The sequence below is a fragment of the Rattus rattus genome, chromosome 5 (genome assembly GCF_011064425.1).
Source record: "Rattus rattus isolate New Zealand chromosome 5, Rrattus_CSIRO_v1, whole genome shotgun sequence".
NCBI classification, from domain to species: Eukaryota; Metazoa; Chordata; class Mammalia; order Rodentia; family Muridae; genus Rattus; species Rattus rattus.
This window is the reverse complement of record NC_046158.1, coordinates 30,621,451-30,645,291: the sequence shown is the minus strand read 5'-3', so window position 1 is coordinate 30,645,291 and position 23,841 is coordinate 30,621,451. Positions and strand designations below refer to the sequence as shown.

The window sequence follows — 23,841 nt, the reverse complement described above, 5'->3', positions numbered from 1 at the left end:
CATTATTGGTGTTTTGTTTTGGTTTGTTTTGCTTTGGTCTGTTTGTTTGTTTGGGGGTTTGCTTTTCTTCTTTTTTCTCTTTAGTTTTAATTTTTAATGGCAGGGTCTCATGAATCCTAGGCTAGCCTCAATCTAGCAATCAACTTGAACTTCTAATGCCCCCGCATCTACAGCTCCACTTCCTGAGGGCTAAAGTTACAGGTATTCACCACCACGCCTGGTTTATGGGGTGTTAAGAATCAAACCCAATCCTGTGTACATGCTAGGCAAGCCCTCTACCACATGAACTGTCGTACACGTTCAGTTAAAAGCCCTTCTTGGAAGGTTGATACCAATCCAGACTTCTTACAAATAAGCTTTGTTAAGACTACAAGCTCTCTAGCAAAGGGAGTGTGACCACTTAACCTACTTTCTGACACTTGCCACCTACAGGAGTGAGACCCCAGTCAATCACAATCACAATCTCCGGTCCAAGCTCCTCCAGCATGAAGGCTCTCCCTGGTGTGAGCACTTTTATTTTTTAAAACCACATTCTTCCAAGGTATGGGCACAGATACAGACACACACCTAAAGGTTTAAATATTCAGATACAGAGCACAACTCATGTACTGAAGATTTCAACCAAATCAGTTGTGAGTGTTCACTAGCTTACACCTAAAACGTTCTGAATCTCTAACCTGAGCCTGTCCTTTCGTACAGGACAGGACAGACATAGCATCTCCACATGGATCCGACCATCTCCACATCTGTGCCCGTTCCATTACCAGTTACCCAACTTAAGGAGAGGATATTCAGGTCACTTAGTACCCCTGCGTCACTTTTACTTATTCTTATTTTCTGTGTATGACTGCTCTGCCTGTATGTGTGCATGTGCACCCCAGTTGTGCCTGGTGCCCACAGAAGCCAGAAGAGAGCAAGAGATTCCCCCAAGAAGCAGAGCTAGTGACGGTTGTGAGCCATTATGTGGGTGCTAGGAATCGAATCCAGGTCCTCTGGAAGAGCAGACAGTGCCTTTCACCACTCAGGCATCCCTCCGAGTCCTCTCTGCATCTTAAAAGTTCCTTATTTGTGGATTTTGCTTTAAAAAAAAAAAAGACCGACTAATACTAAACGAGAAGAGTTGTTTTTTCCCCACAAGGAAGTTCAAGTCTGTGGGTTATCACTGGAGGCTGAGCGAAAGGCTTGCTACACAGCCCACAAGCGAACAACAAACACAGCCACTTTACTAGGGACAAAAACAGGGTTCCGAGACAGTTGTCGGAAAGAGAGCCTTAAGAATGCCTGGGAAGACAACTGTTGACAGCCAGACAGCCAATCTGAAACAAGCTTGCCGGCCTCTTACTATGTGAACAGCGGGCTGTGGCTTATTCATCCGGTCCTTATTTTATCTTTAATTATTTATAGAGGACATACAGTTACCATCGATTCAGGACGTACAACGAGATCAACAAAGGCTGAAGAGAAAGACGCAGGGACCGTGCTTTCCTGTGAAGCACTGTTACAGCTCTGCTTTACTTCACACAATCTTTGGGATTAGAAGTCAACACAGTACCTTGAGAGCACAGCTTTCTATGTAAAGGTGTGTCCAAACTTTCCACCCCCATTCCTCAGTCACAGGTGAGTTCCAGGCTGGATAGCTGAGTGTCAGGGCTTCGCTGGCATCCATATACTTTCTCTTACAGCTTCTCCTTGAGCTGATCTCAAAGGCTCAACTTCAACATGCCCAAAATTACATTCTGGAATTATTTCGATGAGGAAATACATACATGTATATATATGGTCAACTTAGAGGATTATAAGGATATTTTAGCTAGATCCAACTTTTACTTTTAACTTCAGAATCAAAAGTCTGCATAAACTTTGTTCCTCAAAATATATTAGTTTTATTGAAGAAAACTTTTAAAGAATCAGCAAGGGAAGGATCGGGGCCAGGTACTAGAAATTACAGCAATAATATAAGGTCTACCTGGGACGCCCAGGCCCACATGTGGCTTCAAAGAGATGAACTGTACAACTGTCCGCTTCAGCCTTCACGTGGAACAATGACGCACACTAGCCTGTACTCCACACTCCACTCCTAAGTCTGACATTCTTACCGATCTTACCGAACACTGACAAACTTGAAACGATCCTGAGTTTATAAGTCACACAGACTCAGCAATAAGCAGAATTGTGCCCAGACGACACAGCTGCCAGGACTCTCGAAGCCGTGAACCCTTTCCTAAGCTCCACCATGAGCCTCCACCATCTGAAGCCCTGTAGAGGGACTGTAGGGCGCGTGCATCCCACACTAGTTTCAAGGCCTACGGAAGCCCATCCTGAGCGTGAAGGGGAAGAAAGAGATCACAGCCCTCTCCTCCTTCAGCCGGAGGGCTCTTTCCTCACCCCACAGGGGCGACTTCACATCCCACAAAGCTTTTCTGCAGAGATGAAATAGAGCGCCTCACACTGCTCTATTTTACTGCCCCACTGGTCTCCAGCATCTCAGCTGTCTCATGTCCTTGTCTGTGTATCCTTCCATGTATGGCTGGTGGCTGGTCCTTGCAACTAAGATGTGAACTCCTTGATGGTACCGCAGGAGTCTGCCTCATTCAGCATCCTCTAGTGCCAACAGGACCGCCTAGCACACAGTGCGGTCTCAATTAATTATTTGGACTGCCTGATTAAATAAGCCTATCTTAAACCTTAGTAAAAAGAAGCAAAAATGCACCATCTAGAATCATAGCAGCACCGGGTGACAGAGATAGGACAGGGCTCTCAGAAGCAGCATCTTCTGGCTTCCTCCCAAGGAAATCAAACACTGTGACTCCAGCTCATCTGCAACTATACTGACGATGAGGACCTCTGGGTCAGTTATATAGAAGATAGACCCTGTAAATATATACAGCAACTATTGCCCAGAACAAAGAAGGAGCAAGCATGCATTTAATGACACCTTACAGTTAAATCAGAAAAAAATAAAAATGCTGTTATCAGACAACAGGAAGAAGCAAGTTCCCTTATCAGACAGGCCTGAGTTCAAATTCTATACCAGACCAGAGGAAGGAGCAGGTTTCCTTAACAGCAGGCCTGAGTTCAAACCCTGCCTCCGTTCCTTTGTAGCGGCCACTATCACTCTGAATCCCACCATCCCATTAGAGAAAGGAAGATAGCACCCCCTGGGAGGACTGTCAAAAGCAAGTGCTATGCTGCTTGGGAAGTGAGAAACCTAAGCTTCCCCCTTCTTTACTGTTTTCTGTAGTTTTAACAACAGAATTGGACTTCTGCATGTAACTTCAAGTCTCACACCTCACTGCCCCCAACCCCAAGTTGCCTTGTTTCTTTAAAACCCTTACCGCCAGCCACAGCCAACAGTCCGAAAGCATTCTGCAAACACACGCTGCCCATCTAAGGGGCTTCCCTTCAAACTCAAACAACAAACAAAACAAAAGGAAAAAAAAAACAACACCCACACAGGGCGCCCTACTCTTAAGAGCGGTCTTTGCAAACTCACTTGACTACCACATACCACAAACCCAACCCAGCTTAAAGACTGACAAACCCCTGGTTGGCTCCTGCTACACATCCCATGCTGTCCTAGTTCTTAAGTCAAGGAGAGCTAGCTGCCAACTCGTTATCTCTGAGCATGAGGTATTCTTGGGCTCTAACTCAATCAAACGTCACAGGAGTGCCAAAGGTGAGTAAGACTCTGACGGTATCACAACACAGAGTCAAGTGTGTGCAACTAACCGTCAGCTACGACAGTTCTGTCCTCTTTCAGCAGACTGAGTTCCGCAATCAGAGGGTCTATGCTGGGACCCTCTCGAAACAGGCCCTGTGCTACATACAGAAGCAGCTGCCGGGACCTTGCCTTCCAGGAGTCCCCCAGAAGAAAACAGACTATACAAAGCAATTACAAAGCTACATCTACAGGCAGCCCCTGATTGAACAGCCACACCTCACAAGGCTGCTATTTAACCAGAGCCTTGTGAGTAAGAGCTGATTCATAAAATAAAAGAGATCAAAGCAAAGGGAATTGTTTTTCCACCTTCCCCAAGCTGATATGAGCCCGGAAGGGCACACAGAGAGAGTCAGGTTTCAGTGAAACTTTGAAGGCCAGGTGAATGGCAGTAAGCAGAGAGCCTGGGACATGTTTTCCACACAGGAGAATCGATAGCTGAGGAAAGTTATATAAGGAAAAGTGAACAGAGATAAAGCAAACTGCAAGTGAGGGCCTTGTAAGCAATGTGAGGAGAAGGCACGTCTGGCCCCTTGGATGAGAAGTCTCGGCAGAACACAAGATAGAAAGCAGGGTACGGAGCCTGACCTTTAACCACAAACACAGCAGCTGAGACCTGGCTCTGCTGCACGCCTGAAGTGGGAACTTGAAAAGGGTTCTCTGGAAAGTCGGTTGGATGGTGTTTTGCTGGGTCAAACACGTGAAGGAATGTTTAGCGGGAGTGGACACAGGTGAAAGGCTAAGGCAGACTCATGGTTGAACGAACGTCCAGCTGAATCAGAGAAAGGAGAGAAGATGTTCTGCTAAAGCGAGCATGTAAAAGGACACATGATGAAGGATACACGCGTGTATTAGGCCGCTTTACATTGCATAGTTGAGCTGCATAGCTCAACTCCATTAAGAGAAACCGCACCAAAAACCTACTGGTGGTGTGCTGCAGTTTCTTGCTGCCTCTGTGGACTCGGGCTGATGGGTAGGGTGATGTCAGTGAGGCAAGACCCATGAAGGACATGTGATGCTTGGAGGGTATAAATAGGACTCTTTGCTGATCTTCCCTGAGAGGCTCGGCTTAGAACTTCGGGCATTCGCACTGACTTAGACCTGGCTGTCTCTGTGCCACCACTGCTGGTCGGTGTTTGCTATCCCCACTCTACAGAACTGGACTGCTGGTGTATCTACAAAGTGTTTGCGAATGGATTGCGCCTGCTAACCTATGAACTGAACTGCCGATTTCCAGACAACTTCTCCCAACCCTGCTCCATATCCCTTCTTTCCCACTACCTCTGAGTGGTGGGCTAAAAGGGAGGTTAAAGCATTTATGAACCATCATTAAAAATAGGGGTTGAAAAAACTAAAGTTACATGAGCCTTTAATCCCAGCACCTGGGAGACAGAGGTAGGTGGAGTTTGAGGCCAGTCTGGTCTACAAAATGAAGACAACCAGGACTGCTACACAGGGAAACCCATCTCTAAAATGAAATTAAAATACCAGAACTAACACAACCATGGAACGAACTCTGGGGTTGGACCCAATGCCTAGAACAACATAATAGGGCCTTGATGAGAAAAGCCCACAAGATAAAGTTCATAGTCAGATCTTTCCATATTTCAAGAGTCATCAACAAAGACAGTAATTAAAAAAAAAAAAAATCAAAGGCTAGAATCATAGCTCAGGAGGGAAACCAGAAACCATGAGGCTGTAAGTGCCTAACTCTAGGAACTGAAGCCCCGGCTGCCCTTGCTGGCTTTCGCTCCGTCAATCCTCTGCAGTCAGGCTCCGTTCCAGGAGCACGAATGAAAATGTTCTCTTTCAGTATTATGAAAAGCTGGACACCACCTTACATAGACCTCTAAAGTGACCTCTGTCCATGTGCCTAATGCTCATGTCTTTGTCTCCTGGCGAGAAGCACAATCCTGTGGTCAGCTCTCTTCCACCTATGGGTGAGCACTAAGAGAGAAGAAGGCTCGGGGTTAGGCTGGCTAGGAGGCGAGGAGTCAAACTTGGCTGTGGAACAACTGAGGGACGAGAATCTGATTCCTTCTCTGCAGAGTTCTGATACAATGGTGGTAGGTTCAGTCTAAAAAGGATATTTCCGTAGATGATTAGACAATACCATTCCAACAAACCAAAACCTTTTTTTTTTTTTTTCCATTTTTCAAGACAGGGTTTCTCTGTGTAGCCATGGCTATCAGGGAATTCACTCTACAGACCAGGCTGCCTCCTGAGTGTTGGGATTAAAGGCATTTTTCACCATTGCCTGACACCAAAACCATTTTCAAAAGCTTTTTTCCATTAGCAATAGAAAAGTAGAAAAATCAACCTTGGGGATGTCTAATAGCTATCATTAATTGAAAAGAAAAGAAAAAAAACAAAACAAAACAGGTGGCTATATTAAAGAACTACATCTTTTAAGTGAGATGATTTGAGCTCTCTAAGCCAAACGAATGTTCTCCAAAAGAACGAACCCTGAGACGTAAACATTCCACTCAGAAATGGTGCTGGAAGGCAAGCAGAGGGCTCTACAAACCTAGGAGGCCACACAGTGATGAGTGCTCAAGGTTTATACCTGGAAGGTCTGATTAGTGGGCAGCAGACAAGTTCATGGCACCTTGGTCCCAGCACATCAGGGCTACGCCGCTTCCTAAGTCAACCAGAAAGAGAAAAAAAGTTCACAGAAATAACAAATACCTGTTAATCAGGGCAGTGTGACCAAAATGAGGACGTTCCCTCATGACATCAGCATTGCTGGCCATACCAGAAGCTAAAAGAGCCTCAAAGGCAACTACCCCATAAAGGGGCTCGCCCGCCTCCCTGCTCTTGTGTTTTTAGTTCATAAACAAGATGTTTTGGGTGGTGTTGACCTCGCTGGACATAAGAGTGCTTCCGGAATCAAATAGGAACATCCAATACCCAACCTCTACCACTGGTCACCACACTGCTTCCTTCTATCTGGAAGGGAAGCAACAGGGTCTAATGAAAGTAAATAAGGGCCGTGGTGTGGCTCCGCTGGCTGAGTGGTGTAAATGCCGCCACTCTGGGGGTGGCACTAGGAGTTTATCATTGTCTATATAGTCCATTTGAGGGAAGCCTGAACTACAGAATCCCCAGAGAAGGGAAGATTGTGGGTGACAGGGGAGAGGAAGGGAAATTGTTTCCAATTTTTCTTCTATTGTCAAAGTCATCTTGTCTACTTTCCCGACCAACAACAAAAGTATAATCCTTTAATAGCCCCATCCGAATCCAGGCCTTCTTTTACTCTGTTCTCAATTCCTGGAATGCTTTATCTGGTCAAATAAAAAAAAAAAAATCACCCATATGCATTTCCTTGGAAGAACTGTACTTTTAGAGGAAAACAAGACAATAATTGCGTCTGTCCTCCCGATTTCAGAAACGATTTCAGAAACGGCGCATATGCTGCCCTCAGAGCTCAAACCACAAATGCGAACAATTATGAGTAAGAGGAATGCCTATTTGCTTATGCTATAGCTCATAAAGGGATAACTAGACTCTAACACTGAGAACAATCAGCTCATTCTTGACCCGGCATCCTATTTCTCTTTCTATTCTCAAAGCTAATTGCTTCTATAAGCATGCCAATCCGCCTTGATTATAGGACTCTTAATAAATGAACGTTGTTTACATTTCACAACTGTATTTGAATCTCACTCCGGGAAGCCACGCTCATCAACTCTTTGTAAGTGGTAAAGCCAGAGATCAAAGCAAAAGGCCTGCACTGAACCAACAACAATTAAGCTTGCGAAGGGAGAGGCTCGAGCAAGGCCACAGCAGATACCTCCTCCATTCCAGAAGTCACTCAGAGTCACTGCTCTATCCCTCACCGAGGGGTGGACAGCCTTCTCTGCAGGTGGCCATTCTGGTCACCTCACAGCAGGTTCTGAAGTTAATAATCCCACCATTCAACGGGTTCTTATTCTGATCTTCTGGTTCCTTGCATCTTGCTGCTTTGGGTTGATTCGAATATCTATCTTTAGGGTTGTTTTTGTTTTCGTTGTTGTTTTGTTTTGTTTTAACCCTTACCGTTGCCTAATGCTTTCCTAAAACATTCATTTCAGTCAGAAGAATACAATGAGACACTCCTTGAGCACAGTAACCTTCAGGCGGAGTGATGCTGTCAGGTCGGTCCCACAGGACTCTTAAAAATCCTGACGTCAACTCACACACAAGTTCACCAGAACAACTACTAGTGAGACTCACACATTAGTGCTTTTAAATTATGCTTATTTCATATATTAATTATACATAATAGACATAAGTAGGGTTTTTTTTTGTTATATTAACCCCCTATATATGTTTGCCCATGTATGAATGCAGGTGTCTAGAGTCCAGAAGGTGTTGGTCTGGAGCTAGAGTTACCAATAAGGCATAAAACGATCCGTGGTCCTCTGCAAGAGAACATGTTCTTAACTGTTGAGCCATCCTTCCAGTCCCCAACACAAATACCGTGATGCCCCCAGAGAGGCATTAATACATAGTCACTACTGTACCTAGTGTACACAGGTATAAACTAATCAAGTCCCCTTTAACCTTAAATAAGATTTCCATGAAACTTCTAGGGGAAACAAAAGAGAAACAAGGAAAAGTTCCTGAAGTTTCTGAGCAAACATGCAGTGTAGACCAGGGCCACCGCTTTCAGATGCTATTCACACCTTAGAGTCCTCAAAACAGGTACATCACCAAAATGTGAGTCAATAGGTTTTTAGGATAACAGGACATGGGCACCATCAGCCCTCCCACCCGCACCCACTTCCCACCCCCAACCCCTGTCACTGCATGGACAAGGCCTCACAGAGTCCACGACTGTCTTGAACTGACTGTGCTGCACCAGAAAATGCAGGGTCCATCTACCCAGGCTTTATGCTTCAGTGACAATGGAGACAGGAACTCGGAAATCCAACAGAGCTGTCGATAAGTCAGTGACAGACCACACAGGAAGACCTGTGTGATGTGACCAATGGAAACTTCAGTTTGTTCTAGAAAAACAAAATCCGTGCTCCTTAAGGGGGGTCCACCTGGGAGCACTAACAGCTGCACGCTGCTTTTATTTTTCCTGTGAGTGTAGAGAAAAGACACTCCATCTGTAAGCATCAAAAACCATGGTATTCCCATGCACAGACCTGATGCTTCCATACATAAGGATTCCCAGCCTCCCTGACCCCAAAACAATGAAGTACAGTCAGCTGCCAGCTCATCCCTGGAAAACAGATGGATGCTTGGTGCTCCGTTCCTGATCCAGGAGCACGGGGAGACTGTGTAGGGGACAGGAAGATCTCCCCACAATATGAGCAGGATTCTCCAAGGCACGAGCTCTCTCCACCCCTACGGTTCAAGTAGGTGAAAATCAAGATGATAAGGAAGACCCTCCAGAAATCCTGAGTTAAAAGCCTAGGACACAGCGCCTGCTACCCGATACCCGCCCCTAGCCCCACCTTGAGGGTGGGACTCCGGAAAGCCACTCTAAAAGAGGTCCTGGGCCAAGCATCAAGACCTTGACCTCATCTTCCCTCTTAAGGTCATCCAGTGTGTTCTTTAACAACTTCCTACTTTGTTCCTAAAAGAATTCCAGGTAGCAGTGTCTTCCACAAAGGAGACAAACATCTAGATAATCTGTGCTCCGGTTTTGTTTTTGTTTTTGAGGGTGGGGTGAAGGGGATGTTTTGTTTAAGAGACAGGGTCTCATATTCCCAGGCTGCCTTCTAACAATATATATAGCCAAGGACAACCCTGATCTTCTGATCCCCCTGCCTCTTCATCTCCAGTGCCCTTAGGTAGTGCTAGGTATTGAACCCAGGGCTTCCTGCGTGCTAAGCAAGAACTCTACCAGCCAAGCTAAATTGCTAGGTCTGCCTGTGCTTCTAGCTTGCTGACCCCAGCACTGTCTTAGTCCTTCAGGCACAGTTCTTATAGAGCAATGACTTCCACAGGAACTGTGGATCTAAACATTTTTCCTTCTTTGAGCCCAAGAAGGATCTTCAAGGAGTTCTTCCCCAACTCTTGGGGGTTACAGCTCTATGTGTACAATCTGCAGGTGACATCTACCTCAACAAAAGCATCTTGCAAGGCAACTGCTTGAATGTGGAACCACCCGCTGTAACTTGGGGTGGAAGGGTCTTCCTGTCACATCTTTCACATGACACTGTCTACACAGTAAGGAAGTCATTCTCAATTTCTTTGGACAACACTAAACCTTGGAACATTTCCCCACACTCTCACTTGAATTTTGGTCACTGATCCAGAGAAATTTTACTCTTCGGACCATACGGTGGCTTTGTTGTTGTTTGTTTTGCTTTGCCTCACGCGGGCTCAACTGTAAAGTTCAAGCTGTCCTCCAAATTGCACTGCTCTTCCCATAGCCCCCCCAGATAATAGGACCACAGGTCTCTCCCATCACACCGTTGAACTAAACAATGTTCTACGACAAGAGTTCAACCCTAACGCCAAATGGGACAAAGGGTCATGGTGTGCTATCTCCACTCCTTCAAGGTGCTGTTAACTTGCCTCCTGACTATTTTAAAAGCTGTGCCAAACTTAATTCCTGTCCACAGATGAGGAGAACCAGGGACTATGCCCAAGCTGGTGTAAGGAATAACTTCAGAAGGGAGTACTCCTGCTTCCAAAGACAACGCTCTTCTACTAGGTAATATTAAACCACCCCAAAACAAATTTGTCTCCCTTGAGGACTTAAGGGCACCCGCACGACTTGCATTGCTGAAAGTCTGTCACGGGCTCCAAACACTTCCACTCAGAATACCCTTTAGTGAACTGCGCTCTCACACATCCATTACAGAAAAGGCATACATGCTCACATGACGGTAGGAATAGCCCAAAACATGGTTCCACAGTTCCAGGGAGCTGCTGCCCAGGGTGACACTGTAATGTTTCAAACTGACAACACTCCGCCCCCTTCCACACGCTCCCTCACAACAGGGGAAAGGATGTGAGAAAAAAAAGCAGGAGTGAGAGATGGCCACACTCCACTCCCACCCATGTGCTCTACAGACCTCACCCAGGTACTTCCCTTAAAGTGGGAAACAAACTAAACCGTGGCTGCGTGGCAGCCTGACCTTGTCAGTCCGCTCCTACGAAGTACATGCATGCATTCAAGTGACAGCTAAACCCCTCGCTTTCCAAGCACGCGGTTCCAAAACCTGCCAGGGAAGGAAAGGTGAGGAATACACTGTTGGCCCAATTACGGTTTTATCTCCATGCCTGGACATACAAAAGGGCAGCAGATGCCAGGCACCTAACGGGCAGCTTCAGACGCACCACAGTCACTGCTGAAGACTGACTGCCAATTGTCTAAAGGCTGAAGCTGGCACTTAGCAGGTTCTAGGGTTTGTTCCTGCTTTTGCTTTTGTGTTTACTGCTATTCCCAGGAACTTTTCACCCCTGCTACTGATTGAGAAAACCTAATGTGAGAAGGAAGACATCCAAATCCAGTTAAAACCCCAGGCTGGCGACTTAACCGCAACCTCCAGCAATTCAAGCAATCATAGCTCTAGCAATGTAGATGGCCAGACTTCAGGGCACAGACAACATGTCAGCATGAGGAATATTTGGGCACAGTAGGCACTCAAAAGTGCTCCCAACTCCTTCCTGAGCTAAGTGACTGAATCCACTCCCAGGAGGGGAAAAAGAGGAAAAGGAAATTGACTCAAATGAATCTGTAACTAAAGTAGTCCCCAGTTTCAACCACGAGATTCCCCTAAACCATTACTGCATCCTCTTTCTCCTTGTGTCTGCTCACAGAGCTGTGTGATCATGTAGAAGTTCAGGCAACTATATCAGAGGACTCAAATCCTCCTTTTCCCAGAAGTTCAGAGAATCCTTAAGACAGCAACGAGTGCGCCTCAGAGGTGCCGAGTAATTTATATTCTACATTTGTAAACAGTGACAGACAGCTGAAAGCAAACAATATTATGGGGGTGACTAATGGAAAAGTGGTGTTCTTGGATTGAAGACCACCACCACCACCACAAGCAACACCCTCGAAGAACTGCTTTCCCAGCACCATATTTGAATATGAAGGATAAAGTACTTGCTTGTGTGTGACCCCAAGGACTAGACAATGCTGAATAAATGCATCAGAAAGCCAGCAGACATGTAATCATAAATGTATGGGACCCAGTAAGACAGCCTGATGTTACCTATAAATATATACGTACATATCAAAGACTGAAGTAGACAACTCGTAACTTAAGACACTTGCACTGAAGAGTCTAACAGGAACATGTTAAGTGTTGGATCCTATGTAGCTGCACAAAGGAAGATACATTCCAACTAATATCTACCAGAAAGGTAAATACAGAGATACAACAGTTCAATGAATATTGAGTCAGTCCCTTTCTTAAACCTAAGTTTGCAACTACTGTTATAGCACTCCAGAATAAAAGCCCAGAGAGGGAGACACTTTGCTTACAAGAATTAAATTCTTAAAACATGGACCCCAACTTCAATATTAGTTATGTATGGATAGTTTTAAAATTTGGCTTTTCCGATCTTAATTCAGTGGTTAGTTTGTGTCCTCTTCTCTCTTCTTCCCATTCACATACAATAGTTTTTAAAACATATGCGACTTATCCTATCCAAGTTGCTCGGGGTAAAGAGTACGGTCATTGATTTATATTCTCTGTGAAATAAGATGGATTCCTGTCACTTTAATTTCTATTTACTCCACCAAAGGTTTTAAATACTCTAGGGCTGGAGGTTGGGAGGAATTGTTTTCCTAGCCTGAAACAGCTCGTTAATTATTTATGTAAGTCATTCTTACAATGAGGCGCTTGTACACTTTTCTGCACAGTATAAATCTAGTTTTCCTCCTAAAACCCCTGGTGGTCTTTACTATGTAAGAAAACGAACTAGGTCTGGAGTGGTGGTACACACATCTACAAGCTCAGCACTCAGGAGCTAAGGTAGGTGAACCACAAGTTTGAGGCCAGCCTGGAACAGAGCAAGACAGAGGTGGAAAGGGACCTGGCAGCAATAATAAGAACCTGATTCTTATTGCTCAAAAATGGGGGGAAAAATCATACATACACAGGCACAGGTACACACACACAAAATCTCCCTCCTAAATCTTGTCCTTCAAGCTTAACCTCCAAAATTACATATTCCTGATGCCTCCAGCAATTCCCGAAAATGAAGGAAAACACAGATTAAACAGCAGCTTGAGAGAGAGCGAGCATAGGATGGATCAGCGGGGTGACTAGGTAGCTGGTTGTGCTTCCTTTACATTGTTTCAGACAGCAAGTGGAGCTCGGATGGGAAATGTAAACAGCAACAGTGAATCCCTAACACGAGGATGCCAAAGCCTTGTAACTACTCAAAAAAGGTCAGCAAATGTGGTGCTTTTTGATGTCTGCTTGAGAAACTCAGTATACTCTTAAAACAGCTTGCAAAACAATTGCATCCAGCAAACTGAAGAGGGAAAGTAGCCACAACAAACAGGGGACACCCCCCAGGAGCCTGGGATTTACAATCATAAAAGCCTACAGACTCACTTTGTGACCTGCTCGACTCAATGGGAGCACAAATCCGCCATGTTAATGAAGGGGCATTATTTTCCTAAAGATTAATTCATACCATGTGTTATTAATCAGCACAGTAACTGAAAGCTCATGCAAAAAATGCTCTCCCAGTTGAGTAGAACTTAATTGCATTATTGTTATTAGCATGGCTGCGACAACCTCCCTGTTGTCACTGGTTGCCCAACTCAAGTCTCTCTCTCTCTCTCTCTCTCTCTCTCTCTCTCTCTCTCTCTCTCTCTCTCTCTCTCTGTGTGTGTGTGTGTGTGTGTGTGTGTGTGTGTGTGTGTGTGTGTGTGTGTGAGAGAGAGAGAGAGAGAGAGAGAGAGAGAGAGAGAAGACCACACTATGAAGGATAAAAACAGAAGAGCCAGAAAGTTGCAGCCATGTCTGTCAAGAACAGTCCTCCCCCCTGCCCCCCCCCAGAAACACCGTTTGTGTCTGGAAAGACGGGTCAAGTGTGCACCAGACTGCCTTGAGAAGTAATTAAGCTTAGGCTGTTTCATTTCGCAGTGTCCCATCTTGCATAACGTGGGAGCAGCTGTGGGAGATCACAGGCGATGCAAAGCAAAACAGGCAGCCACGTCTCCACCCCCTCCCCAAGTTCACAGCAATTTCCAGGGGGCCTGAAAGGGCTGCAAAGAGCAGCAGCCTCTGTGCTCCCTGATCACACAGAGCCAACCTACCATCCAGACAGAACACTTCTCAGTACCAAAGCAACCCCTTTCAAGAGTCGAAGAAAGGCAGCTTCAACGTCCCCCTCAGTGTTCAAATCTCAGAAAGCCAACTTTTGACCCAGGGCTTGAGACCTCTCCCAAAGTTCTTAAGTTACATGACAAAATTCTCTCAGGTAGACCCAGTTGGCAGTTCCATCACAAGTTCCTCTGGCTCTGGCGGCCTTGTCTTGCATGGATTTAAAAAAGGGGAAACAGAGTGTTAAGTCTCGGAGCCAGGCGTCCACCCCACCCCCCACCTCCCATCCCCATTTCCTTCCCAACATCCCCTTAAGAGAAGGTGGGATCTTAAAACTTGAGAATCCAGGAACCAAGTGCACTTGGGACGCTCTCTGGGGCAAGGGAAAAGGCGTCACACCCTTTTGAGCTCACAGCAAGGCAGACTCCGGTTGGGAAGGGCCCAGAAACTTAGTCCCAAAAGGAAATGGAGAGAGAGGATTCCAGTCTTTGATTGAGAAGCTGGAACGGGAAGGCTGAAAGATGCGGAATGCAGGAGGGAGCCATGGGCTCGGCTGAAGGAACTGGGGTCGCCCGTGAAGTCAGAACGGCTCTTAACACGTCCCAGCCAAACTGCACATTTTTGTGGTTTAAGATTTAAGACCAAAGGGAACACACTGAGGTTCTCCCCCGCCCAGGGCGCTTCTCCCCCCAGTCTGGGTTTCAGATGCCTCCTCCTCGCGGAGGGACCCCGGCGCCACTCAGCTGCCGGCCTCCTCTTTCTCTTTCTGGGGAGCTGTCCATCTGCCCAGCCGCGAGGTCCACCCTCCAAGTTCGGCCGACCGAGTGCGGGCGCGGCGCCTGCGGCCAGCCACCTGCGCGCGTCTGCAGCAGACCCTGCAGGCCAAGAGCTGGGCGTCCAGGAGATGCTACGCAGAGGGTCGGGGTCGGCTGGTTGCTTTTCATTCTTTAAACAAAAAGCTTTAGCGGCCCGTCCCTCACTCCTCCCGGGCCAGCCACCTTCCCTTCACACCCACGCTGCACCTCCCGGCACACGCGCTGCGAGGTGCCGCTGCCGCCAGACAATGGGTTCGTGGCCGGCGGGGTAGCCCGGCCCGAGCTCCTGTCTCCATCCCAGAACCCCTGGAGAGTGCAAGCAGAGAGACGGAGAGAAGCGAGGCAGAGAGCCCACAATGGGGAAGGTGCGAGTCTCGCCCTCCGTACCCGAGGAGCCGGGTCATCTGCGCCGCCTGCCCCACGGGGGCCCCGCGCCCGGCCGCAGCGTACTCACCAGCACGATGGCAAAGCGCTCCTCCAGTTCACCTGGCTCGGGCATCGGCAGCTTCAATGGCACGTTGTGCGCCCTGAAATCGGTCTGCTGCGAGTCCATGCTCCCCGCGTTGCCCATGTCGGTTGCGTGCCGGAGCCCCGGCTGGCTCCGGGCCCCTCGCGTCCGCGTCCAAAATGCCCACAGCCCCGGGCGCTCGGCTCCCGCCCTCCGCCGCGTCCCGGCTAGTGCTCAGCTCACACCGCTCACTAGCAGAGCTCCGAACCCAGCCGGTCCCCGGCTGCCCTCATGCTCCCCGCCGCCCCGGCGCCGCCCCGGCCTCTCTGCCTCGCGAGGGGTCTGCAGGGCGCTGGGCGCCGATCCACATGGTGCTCCCGCCGCCCCCGCCGGCGCCCCCGGCCGCTTGCGCGCTCCTGCCGGGCCGCCTCTCGCCCCGGCCGCAGTGGCGCTGACACCTCAGCCCGGGCCCCACCGCGAGCGGACGATCGCGGACGGCTGGCCGACACAATGCCCCCTCTCGGCCCCCGCCCCCGGCCCGGCTCCGCCCACCCGCCCCGCGGACTGCCGGGACGCGTAGTTTCGGCCCAAACCGGCCACGCGCAGAAACCGCGCGCGCTCCTGGAGGGCCGCGCTGTGGTTGGGGTACCTGCAGCAAAGACAAGCTGGACGCCGTGAGAGGTGGCTTTTGTCACTTTTGTCCTGACCTCCCTCACTCCGACGGTTTAAAGACCTGTCTCGCCTGTGTTAAATCTGACACTTCAGCACTTTTGCAGAATGAATGAATGACTCCAGTAAATCATTAAACGCGTGGTTTAAGTTTCAGAAGAGTATAGACCTGTGAAAGAATCTAGTTGAATAGGGGACACCCCACACCCAACCCTGGGTATTGGCAATGCCCAACTTCACGAACTAAGGTGGAGGCGTGAAACGGGGTTCTTCAATATCTATGTAGCAAGGTCTTTGATCTGATTGAATGTTTTATAAAGAAATGGGTGGTTTGTAATATGTGTGAGGTTTGGGTTTTTTTGTTTTTTTGTTTGTTTGTTTTTTTTTTTACAAGAATTCAACCCAAAATAGACAAGTCAAAGCAAATAACTATTTTTGCACGAGCTGGGTAAACGGTCCGTGTACAGGAGGCATGAGGGTGAACTTTGCACCCACCCTAATTCCAAAGCAGCCTTACACCAAGTGTTTCACAGAGAATGTTGGGCTTAACTCTGTCCGTCTGAACTTAACTAGCCATTCTGAATGCTTGGAAATACACTGTTGCACATGACTTTAGCCAGCTGTCCTTGCTGTAGATTTCAAGCGGCTGTAGATTGCTAGGGGGATTAAGTTCTGCCTGTTACCAGAATCTCCCTACACTGAGAGTTGGAGCCCGAGAAGGAGTAGTAGGTACTGTGCAGCTTGGGCTATCATCTTACCTTATTTTGTTTGTTTATTTCAAAGGCATTAGCGTTTTGCCTGCACGTGTATCTATATGAGGGTGTCAGGATTTCTAGAACTAGAGCCACAGACAGATGTGATCTGTCTGGGTGTTGGGAATCGAACCCAGGTCCTTTGGAAGAGCAGCCACTGCTCGTCTCTCCAAGCCTGGGCTATCTTCATAAGAACGCAAGTGAATTTGCTAAATTGATCAGTAAAATGGAAATGTCTCAGCTTTTCCTTAGCAGTTATGAATACCCGGGCTCATGGCCCTTGCTACTCTGCCTGCAAGGAGTGTGATCTTTGGATAATTGCTTAACTTTTTCCACGCCTTAATGTCGTCATCTAAGAAAGTCATGCTAGTATTGGTGCCTTTCTTACAAGGTTGGATGAGATTTCAACACATCTGTGCTGTTTAGAGAAAGACCTCAGACTAATAATCGGCATAATCCTCATCGTTTTATTGATCTCGGTACTTCCCATTCATGCCTTTATACTTAGGATGATTGGTGCCATGTTTATTTTAATTAAGTAGACTGGACAAATGATACCCAGAAAAGCTGATAATAATAATAATACTTCTGAGCCTGTATTTCCCATTCAATAGTCTCTTTTAATATTTATTTACTTATTTATTGAATTATGTGAGTACACTGTAGCTGTCTTCAGACACACTAGAAGAGGACATCCGATCCCATTACAGATGGTTGTGAGCCACCATGTGGTTGCTGGGAATTGAACTCAGGACCTCTTGAAAAGCAGTCAGTGCTCTTAACCGCTGAGCCATCTCTCTAGCCCCCTCATTCAGTAGTCTTAGTAAACAAATTCAATCTCATGACTGCAGAAGGACAGCACCCTTTCTGCTGAGGCTGTGAATAGAAGAAAAAGATAGGGGAAGGGTAAGTTTGTTCTCTGTTCAGCCTAGGACATCAGCGTTTACTGCTTTCAGGAATTGGTGCTCCTCCTCCTTCTGGGTCTTTGAATCTGAACCAAGACTTCCATCATTGGCTCCTAGAGCTTCTAATTCAAACTGGAACCCATTACCAGCTTTCCTGGCCTCTAACTTGTGGAGGCAGACCATGTGGCTTCTCAGCCTTCAAAATCACATGAGGCTATACTCCAGAACCAATCTCCTTCCATAGAGATAAAGAGATAGAGATCGATAAGAGATATGCAAAACACCTCAAGAGTAACTACAGTGACTTGTGACACTAACACATGGAGGAAATCTTTACAAATATATTTAGTATGTCCTGTTAGACAAATTACTTCTCGTTGGCATGATGTTTTTGTGCATTGTGTAAATATTATCCTTTTATTAATCAAATGCTGACTTCCAGGCCTAAAGAGATCTGAACAGGCCAGGACTTTGCTATTGTCATTATTTTCAAGCATATTCTGCCTGAATATTTTGTAATCATTGTTCTCCTAATTGGTCAAATAAAGAGCTGAACGGCCAACAGCTGGGCTGGAGAGTTAAGGCAAGACTTCCAGGCTGAAAGAGAGGGTTTCCGGTGGAAACTGGAACCCAGAAGGCCAGCCAGACTGTATGAAGAAGCAGGTGCCAGGAGAAGACTACAAGGAGCAGGGCCACGTGGTGGGATGTAGGCCAGGCCAGTATTATCAAGTTAGAATAACTGAGACTCTGTGTGCCCAGCTACATTACCCAAAGCTTATAACAAATATTAGTGTCTATGTCCATATTCAGAGCAAGGGCAGGCATAGACAGTTACAGACACAACTTTTAACTTTTTTTAAATGATTTTTTTAAAGAGTTGTTTAATGTTTATTTATTTTGTGTTTGTCCCATTAGAGATGTTTGCAAGAACCAGGACCTCTAGAGAGTCAGAGCTTTTAGCCCCTAAATGATTTTTTTTAAGAGTTGTTTAATGTTTATTATTTTGTGTGTCCGCGTGTTCAAGACCGTGTAGAGAGATCAGAGCTTTTAGAAGTTGGTTCTCTATTCGCCACATGGGTTACAGTGATAGACCCAAGTCATGCAGCTTAGAGCCAAGCACCCTTACCCCCCAGTACATCTCACTTGCTTTCTCTCCCCTCACATGCACGCTTCCTTCTGTTTAGACTTTATTATTATTATTATCTTACGTATATGAGCATTTTGCCTGCACATAGGCATGTGTACCACACACATTTAGGCCTGGTGCCCTCAGTGGTAACAGAGAGTGTTCGATCTCCTGGAACTGGAGTTACAGATGGTGGTGATCCATTATGGGTGCCAGGACATCAAGCTCAGGAGCAGGAACCTGTAAGAATGACAAGTGCCTTTAACCAATAAACCAACTTTCCAGCCTCCACATCTAACATTTTTAAAGAGACTATTAAAAAAAACAAAAAAACAAAAAAACAAAAAACCTCAGGAGTTGGGGATTTAGCTCAATGGTAGAGCACTTGCCTAGCAAACACAAGGCCCTGGGTTCAGTCCCCAGCTCCGGAATAAAAACAAAAAACAAAAACAAAAACAAAAAAACTCATACTTCAAATTCTCAATAAATGCAATCTGCATCTCTGTCTCAAACGAATGGCAAGTTAGCCGTTGATACCAGAGATTAAGTCAGGAGCGGCTGCATAGCCTACACTAATGAACAGGAGCAGGAAACAGTTCAGACCAGGTGAGGCATTTCTAACACACAAAGGTATGTGTTTTATTTGGGATTCCTGACCATACACCCTGGGTCTGACTGAGTCACGGAACCCGCCCACCCAGAGAGCAGCCCGTCCGTCTGGATGAGACAGATGGAATTTGCTTCTCCAGTCAAGAAAAGGCCTTTTTATTACATTTATGACTTCCTCTGGCCATATTTCTTCTGCCAGAACCCAAGACCTTTCCCTCCCCCTCTGGCTTATCACATCTAGTCTCTTCTCATGAACGTTTACCCCGAGAGGAGCCAAGGACAAAATGTGCACACCCATGAACCAAAAGTACTTTCTGCGACGTCGAGGTTTGCCATCTCTAGCGTTTAGTTATTTATAACTAGCATTAAGAGGAATTCCAAACGCCCCAGTGAAATTATCCAATTTCTGTGGGAGTGTCCATCGGTAGCTCAGGAATTTTCGTTTTAAGAATTACATAAAGAGATAGGGTTTTCCTGCTGTGAACAGACACCATGACCAAGGCAACTCTTATAAGGACAACATTTAATTGGGGCTGGCTTACAGGTTCAGGGGTTCTGTCCATAATCAAGGTGGGAACATGGTAACATCTAGGTAGGCATGTGTGGTGCAGGAGGAGCTGAGAGTTCTACATTGTCATCTGAAGGTCACTAGGAACACTGACTTCCAGGTAGCTAAGGCGAGGGTCTTAAGCCCACGCCCACAATGACACACCCACTCCAGTAAGACCACACCTTCTAATAGTGCCACTCCCTGGGCCAAGCATATACAAACTATCACAACTGGCATTTAAGAATGGCATGCAGGAAACATCTATTGGAGTGTGTAAGTGTATGCATATGCAGGTGCCCTCACAGCCCAGTAGAGATGGAGCTCCCCCACCCGACCCTGGAGCGTCAGCTATGGGTGGTTTTGAGTCACCTACTGAGGGTCCTGGGAACTTAACTCCTCTGTGCTTACAAGATGACTGCCAGTGTGCTACAGTGAACTCAGGTGGACCTGTATTGAGGGCAGAAAGGAGGGACAAGTCCCAGCTCCAGTTATTTCTTTTATCTGTAAAGCAAAGGTTCACAGAGAAGTACAAAGAGGCAAAGAAAGTGCCTATGAATCCTCAGGCTCCATGTTGGGTCACATGACCCAACATGGAGCCTGAAAACACTGGTGGAGAGAGATCGAAACACAGGCCAGAAACACTCCTCCTCGGGAGAGCACCTAAAATTCTAACAGCAAGACTGGAGAGGGAACAGGTATGAGTGGCCACGACTCATGTTAGACCCCTCCCCATGTTTTGCATACTCAAAAAAAAAGAAAAAAAAGAAAGCACAAGTATCTAGTATTGTGAATGACAAAGTGCATACCATTCCGAATTCTGGACATACTGGAAGGGATCCTCAAAGGATGCTCGCAACAGCTTTCTCCGAGTGAGGTTTAAATGTGGATTTAAATGGTTATGTTGTTCTTTGAAGAACACTGACTACCAACCAGGTATGATGACATGCGGCTGTAATCCCTGGGGAGGTAAAGGCAGGAGGTCAAGAGTGAACTCTTGAAAGGCCATCCTCAGTTACAAGGAGTTGGAAACCAGCTCGGGCTACAAAATAAAAACCAACACTGATCCAAGAAGACAGCTTCACAAAGTTCAAACCCCACCGACATGCACACAATATTAGTAACTTTTTTTAAAAAAGCAACAGGCAATGTAAACCAATACATTACTAATTTAGAATACGGAAGATGTAGTTATCTTTGAGCAGAGGGAACTACAGGCCCCAGAAAACTTCGCTGGATATTAGATATCAGATATATAAGACAGAAAGACTACACGTTCATTTTGCATGTATCTCTCTCTCTCTCTCTCTCTCTCTCTCTCTCTCTCTCTCTCTCACACACACACACACACACACACACACACACACACACACACCCCACAGCTGTAGTGGCATTTTTCTCAGAGGTTATGAATCACAAATTATACGACTTTTTGGCACTATTTTACTGGGTTATAGAAATCTAGGTTGAAAATCGCTTTCTTTTTATATTCCGAAGATGTCAGTTGATTATCTTACACTGATTGGAATTGTTAGACCAGGCTGGCCTCAAACTCAGTGAGATCTACTTGCCCCCTCTCCCAGCAAGTATTAAAGGTTAAAGGTATTTGCCACCACACGTGGCCAGTTGTCCCTTTTTTAAAAAATTATATTTCGCTGTCTTCAGACACACCAGAAGAGGCAGAAGAGGGCATCAGGTCTCATTACAGATGGTTGTGAACCACCATGTGGTTGCTGAGAATTGAACTCAGGACCTCTGGAAGGGCAGTCAGTGCTCTTAACCACTGAGCCATCTCTCCAGCCTGGGGCTGAGGTTTTTAAATATACACAAACCCTCCAGTTCTCTCTCCATACCTGCTTTATTCTTCACTTATGGTTCACAGTTATTTCCAGCATTATTTTTCCTATAATCAAAGATCTTAGAAGAAAGACATACTGATAGATATTTGTTTCCTACTCTTTTTTGTTTGAATGGTTATTATGAATTTTAGTTAAATTTTTAAAACTAAACACTACTGTTGTGGTTTGTCCTGAAGTCATCTGTATTCTGATGCTAATTCCACTGCCCCAAGGACAGCTGTCTAGTCACAAACTCAGGAATCAGGTGACTTCACCAGAACCTTCTCCCCATTGAATTTGTAAAGTACAGGTGAGGGGCAGGTACAGGATAGAAGGAGGCCTGTCATTGGAGGAGAAGGAAGGATGGGTGGGAGAGAAGTTTGAAGGAAGAGGAGGAGACTAGAACAGAGAAAAGGAGACAGAGACAGGAGAAGAACGGGAGAAGCCATGGCAGGACAAGATGGCAGGTGATTAAGATTCCGCTCTGTGTATTTACAGGTTGTTATTAATGTTCTCAAGGGATGGATGGTACTGGGCTTTGTATGTTTAAGTGGGCAATTATATCTTATCAATTGGGTCTAAGATTATTGTGTTATGTGTTCTTTTATGCGAGGGTTTGAGTGTAGGAAAGTGTGCAGCGACAGGAGACAATGGGCCGGCACGGAGTTGGGATGTGATTCTGCCAAGATATCTAGCAGATATCTTGGGACACCACGGTGCGGACCTAGCGGGGTAAAAGACAACTACTCTTTTTTATTTTTATACTTTTACAACACACTACCACTCTTATAAACTGTGGGTAGACTCCAGCCTCTGTAACATTGTTCCAGAGAGTTATTAACTATTGAAAAAAAGTCTAAAAATCTCAGCTCAGCCTGATTGTGTAGCTCAATGGCGGACTACTTGGTTAGCACGCATAAGGCCCCACTTAGGTTTAATCCCCAGCAAAACCTGTACTTCTGATAGATCAGCTCACTTGAACCCCACAGGACATACCACAACACACAAATATATTCCCCAAATTTTGTTTAAAAAATTTTAATACAGCGTCTCTTCATGTAGCCCTGGTTGGCCTGGTATCCAGTGAGTAAACCAGGCTGGCCTTGAACTCACAGAGGTCCATCTGCCTCTGACTTCTGAGTGATACTGGGATTAAAGAAGTATGCCACCATGCCCATACATTCTGTTTTAAATGAATAATTAAATTAAATTTAAAATTTTGTTGTTATTGTTTCAGACAGGGCTCGAACGCCTCATTAGCCTAGAACTTGCTATGTGAACCAGGTAACCTTGAACTTGTGTTGTCTCTCTCCCTCCCAAGGGGTGGGGTTACAGGCGAGTGTCACGCACCCAGCTTTAGCTTTATTTAGATAGGTTTAAAAGAAATTCGTAAATTAAAGTATATCCTGAAGAAAACACATGAAGCTTACTTTAAAATAGCTAAGATACTAAATAGGCATGTTTCTGCTGGAATCAGAGCACGCAGATCAGACATCAACGGCAAAGGGAGAAAGAGATGAGAGGTGGGCCTTTGAATGGGCTTTTGGGTAGACCTTGTTCCCCCAGACAGAACTCTCTGGAACAATGTTACAGAGGCTGGAGTCTACCCACAGTTCATGAGAGTGGTACTGTTTCCGGTCTGCCTCGTTCAGTTTAAAGACGGCTGAATTTGGTGAAGACTGTCATCGGCCACTGTGAGGGTCCTTCTTGGTGGCCAACTTGACTGGAAATGGAATCGACTAAGTGATCAGTCTCCAGGCACACTTGCGAGGATTTCCTTGATTGATCCCGTTCTTTGCAGTGGCACAGCCCGCCCTGAAATATGGACAGCATTCCTCCCAGAGGCAGCCAGATAAAGGCTCTGAGGCAAAAGCTTAGCTGTTACCTGCCTGTCGTCCCAACTCTCCCTCCCTTACTGTCCAGTTCGTCTATTTGTTGCTTCTTGGGCTGCTGCTGGTGCTACTCTTCACTGACCTCAGAGCCCATCTTCTTCAGCCTTCCACATGAACTGAAGCCGAGAGGCTCGCTAGGAATCTTCTGTAGGGCCTTCAGCACCAGACTGGGACAGCTGAGGTGCCCAGACTGAAGGCCTCAGCTCCCAGATCTGGGCCTCTGCAGGGTGAACACAGCCACTACTGGATAAAAACACCGTACTGCATGCCAATCTAATAAATCCCCC

General features: G+C 46.3%; 1 protein-coding gene across 2 annotated transcripts in view; it reads right to left on the bottom strand.

Annotated features, from left to right (window-relative positions):
• Fmnl2 (formin like 2) overlaps positions 1 to 15,727 on the bottom strand; it is a 267,830-nt gene extending 252,103 nt beyond the window's left edge. For both annotated transcript variants that reach the window (XM_032903289.1, XM_032903288.1), the window contains exon 1: positions 15,223 to 15,727. In XM_032903289.1, coding sequence (XP_032759180.1) covers positions 15,223 to 15,339 — 117 coding nt within the window. In that variant the 5' untranslated portion in view covers positions 15,340 to 15,727. The remainder of the gene's footprint in view (positions 1 to 15,222) is intronic.
• Positions 15,728 to 23,841: the final 8,114 nt, after the last annotated feature.